Source organism: Jatropha curcas, chromosome 2 (assembly GCF_041381405.1).
Source record: "Jatropha curcas cultivar XTBG-Jc1 chromosome 2, XTBG_Jcur_1.0, whole genome shotgun sequence".
NCBI classification, from domain to species: domain Eukaryota; kingdom Viridiplantae; phylum Streptophyta; class Magnoliopsida; order Malpighiales; family Euphorbiaceae; genus Jatropha; species Jatropha curcas.
This window is the reverse complement of record NC_143152.1, coordinates 30,113,484-30,125,729: the sequence shown is the minus strand read 5'-3', so window position 1 is coordinate 30,125,729 and position 12,246 is coordinate 30,113,484. Positions and strand designations below refer to the sequence as shown.

The following is a 12,246-nucleotide window of genomic DNA, read 5'->3' as shown; positions in this document are numbered from 1 at the left end:
TCCACTACTTTGCACGACGAATTTTGAGAAAACAATTATTTTTACTGTTTTAATAATGCAGAAAATCTTTTTTTTCTGAATTACCTAAAAGATCCCTCAGATTGGTACTAAAATGACAATAATCTTAACATGGTTTTGCTGGGAGAGTTTGGTAAAGGGGCAAGGCGTGTACATGTCTATACTTTCACACGCACTATTTGTATTGAAAAGCTTTCAACACATGATTAAATTTAGCTTTACAAAAAAAAAAAAAAAGAAAAGGAAGGCAACTGGCATACATCTCTCTCTTTTTTATTATAAAAAAATTTGAAATTTAATTATTAATTTAAATTTATGTTTCCTGAATATAACCATGAAAAATAATTAATAATATTTTAGTGATTCAAATAAAAAACACTAATAGAAAATGATATTTACTTTCATGCTCAAAGTTTAGTCTCGGAAATGAGAAAATTCAAGGGATTCTGCAGCGGGGTTGGTAGATTAATTGTTTTATGGATTTTGATTAATTTTATTGAAATGACAAATATTTTTTGATAAAATAATTTTTAGAAAATGACAAATAAAAATGAACGAAAAAAAAAAAGTAAAATTAGATTCGTCAATAACAGAGTATGAATCTTAGCCATGAATCATGATGGTCCACGTGTTTTGTTGATTGTTGTATCGTCCATTGAAATCTCGTAAGAGATTAGTTCAAAACAAATTGGTTGGCAGAAAATGACTTTCTTGTGCAGGAGAGAGGGAGAAAAAAAAAAGCACTTAATAACCATGAAAATAACCGGAGTACCCTTGTCCCTTGGTAAAGAAACGTGCGTATATTTATACAATTTGCAAGCTTTCGAAAAGCTTCATTTTGCTTCAGGATCATTTCAGGACACACAAGCCTGCAGAGCGCACATATACTCCCCGCGAAAGGACGGATGACCATAGCAGAGCAGATTTGGCAACGGTTAGTCGGTTTCCGGTCGAATTTGGCTCCACAAAAAACTATTGATTCTACTCCGATTCTGATTATCACTTTTCTTTCTTTAATTTTTATTTTTTTCTTTTCAATTTAAAATTGAAATTCTTCAAATATGTTTTAAGAGAAATCAAAATCAGAGCTCCTCCTAATTTCAATTCAGTTAGTAATTGAAATTCGACCCATTTCTGGAAATCAAACCAATGATAAACAATGAATTATTTTATATTTTATAATATTATAAATTGTTAAAAATCATATATTGCATATTTATTATCAAATATGAATATATATTCCTATTTTTCACATGAATTTTAAGTTGTAATTTGAACTTAAAAATGTGTTTATACATAATTTGATAAAATGTTGTTTAGTAGTTTCACTGACAGATGCAAGTCGGTAGAGTTTGCTGAGGGCGATACCCATAAGCATTGAATGCGTATCACGACGAAGAGGTCCACATTCGTTTTTAAACTTATATATATATATATATATATATACTCATGTTCCTGAGCTGAATAATGTCGGTGGACGGTGGTTCTATTACGAGTTACCGCGACGCTACGGTACAAATGCCACCCATCTTCCATTTCCAATCACCCTTTTGCTCATTTCAAGACCTCCACGCTCCTTTTCCTCGACTGTGCACAGTACGATCCGCATTTTTAGATTTCAGCTCAAGTGATCCATTTAAGGAGTGTCAAAATCAGTTATCCTCTCTTTAATATAAATAAATGAATTAAAAAATATAATTTATTTATAAACATATAAATTTAAAATTTAAAAATTCAAAATTTATTATTATTTTTTTTTTATAATACATTTAGTGTAATAATTTTAGAATGGTAGTAAGATGAATAGACTTATCATAAAAGTTTGGACCCTTTGAAAAATTTCATATTTTCTGATAAAATTATACCATAAATTGAATTTGTAAAATTTAAAATTTCTTTTTTTTTATACCACCAACTCAGAATTTTGAATTTATAAATAAATATCATAAGATTTTATGAAATATATAAATAAATTTTATGGAATTTATTTTTTCCAAATAAGATGTTAACATGTTATCACAATAGATCATTCTACGGTACAAATTTAAGTGAAAGATGTAATATAAACACTTATGAACTCATTATAATCTGTTTGATTAAACTTATCTCATTGGATCATATCAATTCAATTTAATATATTAGTTCATATAATTTAAGGATAAATAGTTACTTAGATATATAAAATACATATAATACTACATGTTAAATGTACTATACCGAGCTGCATATGACATAATTAATTAAATACTTTATATTTATCATGTTTGTATCATCTATTTCAAATTTGTGTCTTGCTATAATTCAAATATTTAGCACAATTAATAAATACTTTACCGAGCGTTATCCTAATCTAGAAGTGTTGGGTTTAGCCATTTTATACCGTCAATAATTAATTTGTATTTAATAGATTCATCAAATATATTTAGCAATCAATTGATAATTAATAAAAATTATAATCAATTGTTGTTTATTCACTGAGTTTTATTTAGCGTTTTTTATATGAATTATTTCTTGATTTATATTTATATTAAACATAGTCTGTATTAGTTTTATGAAAATAATGACTAATAATTTTTAAATAGAATGTATTTGAAACAATAATAATATTTAGACTACATTTTTATGCATTAATTTATATATATATATATATATATATATATATATATATATATATATATATATATATATATATATACATTCTCACCCATAAGGATTGTAGCTTAAATGATAATGTGTTTAAATAATAAGACGATTCATATAAGATTAGATGTTTAATTCATGAAAAATAGTAATGAATTAGAGAAATATAATTACGAATCTTGAAATAAATTAGTTTAACACTAAAAAAGATGACAATATTTATGAGTTATAATTATAATTTAGTTTAATTATAAAATTTATCAAATGCAAAGTACAATTTTCTAATAGCCCATGCTAATGAGCTAGTCACGTGAAAAAATCTACATAAATACAAAATCTTAAAAGAATTTTTTTGATGCAAAACAAAGAAAAAAAAAATATTTTAGATTATTATTTTTTTAGATTATGAATAGCAGCAGTAATTTCAAAACATTGGTCGAGACAAAAAGCCAATTGTTGGTAATTACCTACAACCTAACATAAGCATCAGGTCCAAATTCAGTTTCGTTCCACAAGGACCATTTTATTAACAAATAAATATAATAATCCCAAAGCCTCCTAAAATCAAAAGTCAACATTGAATCTATTATTTCATTTTGAATATATACGCACAACCCAAGTTGGCTGGGAAAGACAAAGCAAATTCAGAAAACGGCAAGTGTACAATTGGTAGACAGTACCTAAACTCACCAACCCACCCTGTTCTGATGCGTATTGGATAAAACATATCAGCATCGGACGTTTCTTTCCCCACCAAACCATTGATTGTTATCTTTTTCTACTTCCCTTTGTTTTTAGTTTTATTAAAATGATATTCATGACGACCTACATTTTCTTTTTTCCATATTTATATTACCATTAAAATTGGCGATATAAACATGGTTTAATATTTTATTTACATTTTTAATATATTTTTTAGATAAAAAATATTATTTTTATTAATGTTCAATCACGCTCTCTATTCTTAGAGAGTCTGTTAGACAGTCTGACTCAATTTTTATTTTTATTTTTTTCGTTTTTTTTCTTATTTTTGCATTGTCTTTTATGACTTCTCTATTGCAGTCAAACTTCTTCTTGCGCTCATTTTTTCTTTGTGCATTGGAGAGCTATTTTTAAAATTTAACATCTATAAATACACATATAGTCATCACCATCCACAACTTACATCTATTAAGACATATCAGCCACAATTAATAGTTACATTGGATATACTCTTAGTATTTAGAGTTTAAGAGAACAATTATTATTTCCTTTAAAACAATTGATAACTAACAACTACTGAAATAATTAATTTTACTGAATAAAACTAAAAAATTTATTAATTTCACTCCTTTGTTCATTCATGAAATTATATTATACCTTCAATTTTCCATATGCAAAACGAATCATACGTTGAAATTTGAAAATAGCATTCCCACAAATATTGGAAATAATTTGAGTATCATAAGCACAATATAATCTTTTTTATTTCAATGTATTTGTTAAAGGTGTTTTATGTATATATTAAATCATTGAGTCTGGATTTAATAATTCAAGTTCATTCCACATAAATAATTAAACTTTAATTTAAAAACATATGTGATAGAAATTTCTCTAAATTCGTATAAATAGGTCTAATACTACTTTTTTTTTCCCCAAGTTTTCTGGGAATTTCTCAAAATCAATATCCTTAATTTCAATTTTGTCGTGGCTGATTATGCAAATATTCTTTTAAATAATTGGTCTAGACTATAGAGCTTATTTTCCTAAAAGATCATTTTGGACCAAATCGTCCTTTACCCACCTTGGATGGGCCGAACAACTTATAACTCTTTGGGCCGAACAACTTATAACTCTTTGGGCCTCACACAGAGGCATTCTATTTTGTCAAGCTATTATTGCTGAAAAAATAGAATTGATAAAATAATTCAAGAAAAAAAAAGAAATATTTCATATTTTTAAATATTAATAAAAATTTTATAAAAAATATTAATTATTTTGTTTAATTAAGTTGATTCATAAATTAAATTCATGATAATAAAATAAATATATTTAAAAAAAATTAGGACAAATATAGAATTTTGTGAAATTCATCATTTATTTATGTCAAATGAAAAAAAAAAAAAAAGCCTTATTAGAAGTTTTATTGTGACTTTTGAACCTATTTCAATGATGAATTATGTACGAAAGACTAGGGGGCAGTAGTTATTGACCTTGAGATTTTTTGTGGACGGAGGTAACAACCGTAACCCCTCAAAACTCCCTGCGCATATGTAATTTTATATTTTTTATTGTTATCTCTGTTTTATAATATTTGTCATATTTAAAATTTTAAATATTTTAAAAAAATTATTAAATTTATTTAAGTTATAATAAATTATTAAGTAAATTGACCATATTACCATTAATTTGATATTAATTCTTTAAGAAAACCATTAAATTGAAGTAATACAATTTTTGATCATATAGAGAGGGTAAACATAGAAAAAAAAATATTATTTATCGAATGGAGGTAATATATTTTTTATAAAGGGTGCAAACTTTATGTTTGGGGAGAAAAAATTTGCATCTTTTTCAATTAATAATATCTGGATACACATCCAATAAATAAATGATTAATTAATTAATGTTGATTATACTATGAATTAGTATAAATTTACTATGAAGTCACTTCTCCCTTGATGTAACTTTGACATTGATTTTGAAATTATAAATATATATAGTTACTTTTGATCTTATGTAGCTTTGATAATGATATTCAAATCACACATTCACATGCTTGGAAAAATTCTACACCTATATATTAATATTACAATTAATTTCTTCAGAAAAATTAGTTTACACTAATCAATAACAAAAATTTGTATATTTCTTAGATCATAAATATACATATATATAGAAATGAACATTAATTTTATAATGTTTACACTTTCTTCCACAAATCTTTAATCAACCCTCAAAACAGAAAAAGGAAAAATCAATTTAAGCTCTAAACTAAATAACAAGTGATCATCACTTCATCATGTGGAAGGGGGAAAAAGAAATTGCCATCCCTAAAGCACAGCTAAAGGCATTGATCGATCAAAGCTACTTCTAAGAGCTCTTGTTCTTGGCGGCCTTTTCTTGGTACCCTTCTCGGCTTCCGGGGTCTTCACCATGTTTTTCCCAAAAGGAAGATTTACAGGCGCCACCGTATGCAAAGCACCATCTTTAACCGCTCCACTGTGTATAAGCACTCTAATGATCCCTACATAATGTAAAGACTCTGCAATTTGTAAAGCAGTAATACCCTTATTAGTTCTAGCTTCAACATCTGCACCTTTCTTCACCAACAATTCAATTACATCAGCATGACCTGATTCCACTGCACAGTGTAATGCAGTATAACCATCTTCATCTTTTCCATTTATCTCTATTCCTCTATCGATTAAGGCTCGTACGGCTTCGATTTTGCCTTTAAACGCTGCTCTGTGTAAAGCAGTCCATCCATGTTGGTCGCGGCCATTAATAAAAGCTCCATTTTCAATCAACTTAATTATACTTCTTACTTCTCCTTTTCTAGCAGCAGCGCATAAGCAATCGCCTAAGTTCAACACATCATAAAGACTAGAGTTTCCATATTCTACAGCAACATTATAAGCAGTTTTTGAATTTTTGTTTCTAATATCTTTGTTCGCGCCTTTTTGCAGTAACAATTTAACCATGCTTTCATCTCCTATTCTTGCAGCTATATGTAATGGAGTATCTCCTTCGTTTGTGTTTCGGATATCTGCTTTAGCTCCATTTGCTAATAGCAAGCGAGCACAATCCCGTCTTCCTTCTTCAACTGCTAAATGCAAAGCAGTGTTACCGTCTTTGGTTAATGAATCCACATTAGCTCCTTTAAGTAAAAGAAGCCTTAGTACCTCTAAATGGCCGTTAATGGCTGCAAGATGGATTGGACCCCACGTCGACGTCTCTGATCTTTGTAAATTAGCTCGACGAGCTAATAACAGCTCAACGATCAAATCCTCGCCAGCTTCAGCAGCTGCTTCAAGTGGAGTATATCCTGACCGGCTTTGAAGTTCAACGTCAGGCTTGAATTCAAGAAGTAATTGAACAATATCAGGACGGCTTTGAGATATGGCTATATGAAGCAATGTTTGACCATCGGAATCCATGGAATCCGCCGGATTCCAAGATGGGTCGCTACGTTCAAGAACCTCCCGTATTTTATCCATGGATCCATCTGTAACTAACTGTGCAAGAATTGGCGATCCGACAAACATGATTTTAATACCGCTATCGATAAATACTTGCTTTTTCTTTGCTGTAAACCAATCTTGAGGCACTGCATCGAAATTTGAGGTGTCTTTGATTGAAGCGCCAGGAACTACTACGCTATGTAAGAGAAACCCATCCTCACAATATGGAAACGTGTCGGGGAGAATAGAGGAGCCAGGAAGAATATGGTAAGTGATTTCTAAGGTTACAGTAGCTAAAGGAGAAATGATTCCTGATTGTGGCTTTATAGTATAACGAGATCTGTTTATGGCTTGAATTCTGAAAGCTACAGGCATAGTGTACATAACGTTTCGAAGAGTTAGTTCTCCACTGCATTTCTGGCCTGGCTCGATTCTGATTGCTACAAGGTTTGAAGGCTCTAAGCTAATGAGCCTATCCATTTTTTTATTTTCTTGGAAACCAAACAGGAAACCCTGTTTCTTGGTTCAGTTTCTTGATGATTTTCTTTTCAGGGGAGGGATGCTTGAAATTCTTGATTTTTGGGGTGTTGAAATTCAAGAAGAAGAAGGAGGGACTGGTTTATTTTAAGGAAGGAGAAGTGGGCCGGCTCTAACGAGAGAGTGGCAAGTGGCGGTGTTAAAAACAAGGAGGACTTGTTCTATTCGGCGTCTTTACTGTAAAAACTTGTTAAGACAGTCGTATAAGTTTCAAGAAACACAGAGCGTCAGAGTTTATTACAGTATATTATTGTTGTTCCTTCTTTTTTTTTTTTTTTAAAGTCACTTTCAGTTTCAATGTTGTGTTTTGTATTAGACTATTAGTTCTGACAAATTAATTAATTGTTTATTGTTCTTGTAAAGGTCACACTAGAGAATCTTTTCCTTTTGTTTATTGTTTATAAACCAAATCCAGCATCTAATTTGAGAATGTTGTCTTACTTATTCTCTCATATATATATTTTTGCCAAATGGGTTAATTTGATGATTTGTTGATAGCAAATTAATAATTGGATAAAGGCTTATGAAACACTAATAAAACAGCTGACAGCTATTACAATAATTAAATATCTAATTTTACGGAATATGAGGTAATTCTCTTTGCAAATCATGGTATTCCTGGTAACGGTGATGACAAACTTGGTCGTTGGAGTATAGGGTGATGTTGCTCTCTTCCTAGTTGGATTGGGGCTTTGTTTATTGCAATTGAATTGTCCATTAGGCCAAGTCATATGACTTAAATCAAGTGGCGTGTGTGTATATATATATATATATATAATTAATGGATTCTTAGGGTTTGAGTTGTCGCTCATGATTTGCTTACTAAAAACTCTCCAATAGGAATGAAGTGGACCATTCAATACCCAAAACTATGACATTTTCTAATGAATGTGATGTTAGATATCCAAGCAACAAAAAAAAGGCACCATCCAACTTACTGAGTCATGGTTTAGTTGATAATACAAATTGGATAAGTGAAAAGAGTTATTTGATACTCATTAAATACACCTGTAGGGAGGGGAGAAAAATTTTAACTGTGACTAAATCTTGAGTCAGATTAGACGATTCTTAATAATAGAATTTAGATACTATAGTTTAAAAAAAAAAAAAAAACAGTATGCAACCATACATATATGGAGAGAATGTATGTGTTATAAAGTAAACATGGAATATAATTTTATGATTGTGTATGTCTATAAGATATAGATTAAAAAATTCATGAGACCATGTTAATTTATTATCACATAACATTATAAATTTTTTATTTTTTTTCCACATAAAAGTGTTATATGATGATAAGAATTTGTTTCTTTTCTATTATGGTCCCCATACCCTTTCCTTGTTGAACCAAATCTTTTTTGTTTTTCATTTGTACGGTTCTAAGACACTTTTTGAAGGTTGAATTGTTCCATATTTCCATTTTTTTAAAAAAGAAATTTCCATTGTTAGTTCAAAACAAGAAATATCTTGTAGTTGAATGGAACATTTTAAAATTTATGATAAATAATTAAAATTTAATTGTAATTATAAGTAAATAGAACTAATTAATTAGTTTACGAGGTTTACTCATGTTAAAATTATTTAGTCCTGAATCTATAGTCAGGCCATATATGAGTTTACCATTAGACTATTACTCTAATGGGCAAATTATTTAATTTAATTATTATTTAAGATAGTAAATACATTATCATATTCAACTATTAGGTCCTCCACGTTTAATAATAATAATAATAATAATAATAATAACAAATTTTTTAATATTGTCTTCGAAAATGAGGGTGAAGCAAAAAAAAAAAAAAAAAAAAAATCTTTGAAACACTTTTAACACATTGCATGTCTCTGTATAGAAAAGTTCGTAGAAAGTCCAAGAAGGTTTCTTTTGGAGAAAATGAAATGAAAAATTTGGGAATCACAATTCACAAGAAACATTAAAAGACAACAAAACTTCATAGGAAATAACTGCATCATCAATATATATATATATATTTTATAAATTGCATTTTATTCATCAAATACTTAGTTTAGTTTTACGAATATATTGTTTTTAATTTCTTGGGCTTGTCGATTTCTGCCAATATTTTCTTTTAACTTTTTGTTTTAGCCAGAAATAATTCAAGTTGAGTATTTAAAAACAGTCAATCACTCCTTTTACTGCATTAATGATATTCCATACATATATAGGAAATTATATTCTTAAATAAACTTTGTTTCGAATATAATATATATAAAGAAAAATTTTAATAAATAATAATAAAATTTATATTTGAATATCACTTTTGTTATCAACTTGAAACATGTGGAAAAAGAAAAGAAAAAAAAATATATGTTTTGGTATATAATAGTATATAGCTTTTTGAAATTATTGCATAGGAAAGCATCAAAATATTCGAAAATCAAAAGAGGAGATTAAGGACATGACTAGAATATTTATACATTGAAAGGCAAACAAAGTTTCTAAATATTGTTAAATAAATTACTTCCTTTGTCATCTTTGATAGTTAATATATTATTTACTTATTAATATATTCAATCCATCCTCCATTGCTGACAGTTGAAGCCTTAGTGTACAAACAAAAGATAGATTATAATTTCTTCCCATGCACTTGGGAAAAAAAAAAATCATAATACTTTTTAAAAGATCTTTATAGATGCAGTCTAATATTGTTTACCTTTCAAAAGAGAGACGGCATTTTACAAAAATGTTTGAAAATTACAAGGAAAGACCGACAAAGCCGTTGTTTGATCCCTAAAAGGTAGAAGTACCAAATGTGTACTTATGGGCTGAAGAATTCTAACATGAAGGTGTTTAGCGTTTGTCTATCGCGAATTGATACAACAATCTCTCTCTTTCTCTAATTTATTACAATATGTTTTTGTTCAATTTGTGGGTGTTTGGAATGGAAGCAAAGTGGCACCATCATGCCTATTAATGGCTATCAATAGTATATACAAACTTGGTTATTATACTAGGCCTTTTGGGTATGTTGAATTTTTTTTTTTTCAAATTAATACAATTCAATATTTATAGTAATTTTCATTATTTATAAGTGTTAGACCCCATATGCCCTGATTTGGATGTGGATGTTTCTAAACGGAGAAGATATAGACCTATTGCGATATAGGTTCTTAAAAAAAGGTTCTACTTGGATTGATTCAATTTATTTCAAGTCATACAAAGTATTAAAGGGCAACAAATTGATCATGGTCAGATTTGGGCCTACATAGATAAAAAAAAATAAGGCCCAACAAGTTTTGTGGATATGCTGTCTGTTCTAACAAAGCAGCAAGTCCATCAAATTGAACAATCCGTGTAATATGGGCCTCAGAGGCCCTTTCTTGTGTTCCGTTATAGTCTCGGTTTTCCCAAGAAAGACAGGCCCTCCAAATCATTTTTTTGGTATGTCGGATAAACCAATCTATATCACCGGAGAATTAACTATTCAAATTCCGGCAACTTCTTAACAAAATTCAAATCAGCAAATTATCCCTTTACTTAGATTTGATTTGATCTTCAATTGTATTGTACTAGTATTTATGTTAGCATTATAAATACATTATAACATAATAACTCTGTAAAAAAAAAAAAAAATCAAATTACAGAATAATGTGAAATAGGTGTGCTCTGTTTCTTGCATCTTACTACTGTTAGTTATGGATAATATGAAAGTTAAGAGGATAAACCCAAAATAATAGAAAGCAGTTAAAGCTTTTATTGTTAAATAATCCTTATTATTACAGCATAATATTTGGATTTACATTCACTCCCTGCCTACAAGGATAGCACACATCACAACTATTAACCAAAATATCAAACTTCATAAAGACAACTTTGCCCTTTTTTTTCTTTCTTTTTTTTTTTTATTACTTTTTCCTCCATTTCTGTAGATAGGGCACGAACAGAAAAACTTCAGTACACCTGTTACAAAAAAGAGATCAATACAGCATCAGAAAATGATTTACCATATTTAAATATATAACAATGGAAAATTCCAATAAAAAGTCATATTACCTAGATAATTAGGTATATAATGAGAGGATCACCATTCATTAATTAATCGCTATCGCTATCACTGCTGCTGCTATGACCATGTTTATGGCCGTCCTCATGCTTCTTCTTTTCCTTCTTCTTCTTCTCCTTTTTCTCTCCTTCTTTGTGACCATCGCCATGGATTTTGTCCTTGATCTTGTCGATCATACCTTCCTTGTGTTCGCCCTCGTGCTTGTGATGCTCACCTTTATGCTCATCCTTCTTGTGGTGATGATCATCTTTGTGGTGCTCTCCTTTGTGCTCGTCTTTGTGGCCTCCCATGTGGAGAGTCTCTTCAATTTTGTGAATAATTCCTGACATTTTCAAATGCAGATCTGTCCTTCTGGTGTTTGATATGAGGTGAGAAGTTTAAAGGGACTGCCTCTTATTTATAGGCAGAAAACTATTAATCTAATCTAACACTATTAAATTGAAATTACATAACTGCCCTACATTTATCTTTACACGGATTATACACTGGCGAACGTAATAAATTCACACGTACTGGATCTGAACAGACAAAGAAAGTTCGTTGGTCCCTGTTTACAGGCACTAAAGATGGGCAAAGGAGGGGCAGTTCAATATTATTACTATTCTAAATAAATATTTGTCTATTCATCTTTATTTTAATTTTTTTCCCTTGGCTACAAAAATAACGCGTGGCTTAGATGGATTTCTAAGGGATAATTTAATTTAATTTGATTTTTATTATTTAAAAAATACGATTCAGATATAAACTTTATTGTAAAGTATATATAGTTATTATTAACTCATAATTGAAAATTAAGTCTGATTGATTTTCTCAGTATAAAAAGTCACGGTGGAAAATATCAAATTTAACGGACGAAGCCACTATAATAT

The 12,246-nt window shown here is 29.2% G+C and overlaps 2 protein-coding genes and 1 long non-coding RNA gene across 3 annotated transcripts; 1 reads left to right on the top strand and 2 right to left on the bottom strand.

The window, feature by feature from the left end:
* Window positions 1–729: 729 nt before the first annotated feature.
* LOC149498586 (uncharacterized) lies at window positions 730–1,716 on the top strand. The gene is made up of 2 exons (XR_016319764.1): window positions 730–952; window positions 1,342–1,716. It is a non-coding gene; the product is annotated as an uncharacterized LOC149498586 (long non-coding RNA).
* A 3,828-nt stretch (window positions 1,717–5,544) lies between these two features.
* On the bottom strand, window positions 5,545–7,657 carry LOC105632597 (protein VAPYRIN). The gene has a single exon (XM_012215020.4). It carries the CDS (start codon window positions 7,299–7,301, stop codon window positions 5,691–5,693), a length of 1,611 nt encoding a protein of 536 aa, XP_012070410.1. The 5' UTR covers window positions 7,302–7,657; the 3' UTR covers window positions 5,545–5,690.
* Window positions 7,658–11,045: 3,388 nt separating this feature from the next.
* On the bottom strand, window positions 11,046–11,762 carry LOC105632596 (uncharacterized). Its single transcript, XM_012215018.4, has 2 exons — window positions 11,368–11,762; window positions 11,046–11,274 (listed from the first exon to the last, which is right to left on the bottom strand). The coding sequence occupies exon 1, from the start codon at window positions 11,704–11,706 to the stop codon at window positions 11,410–11,412; it is 297 nt and encodes a 98-aa protein (XP_012070408.1). The 5' UTR covers window positions 11,707–11,762; the 3' UTR covers window positions 11,046–11,274; window positions 11,368–11,409.
* Window positions 11,763–12,246: the final 484 nt, after the last annotated feature.

What these genes read in the sequence shown, in the direction of transcription:
- LOC105632597 (XM_012215020.4), bottom strand. Translation starts at nt 7,301, where the DNA reads ATGGATAGGCTCATTAGCTTAGAGCCTTCAAACCTTGTAGCAATCAGA.
- LOC105632596 (XM_012215018.4), bottom strand. Translation starts at nt 11,706, where the DNA reads ATGTCAGGAATTATTCACAAAATTGAAGAGACTCTCCACATGGGAGGC.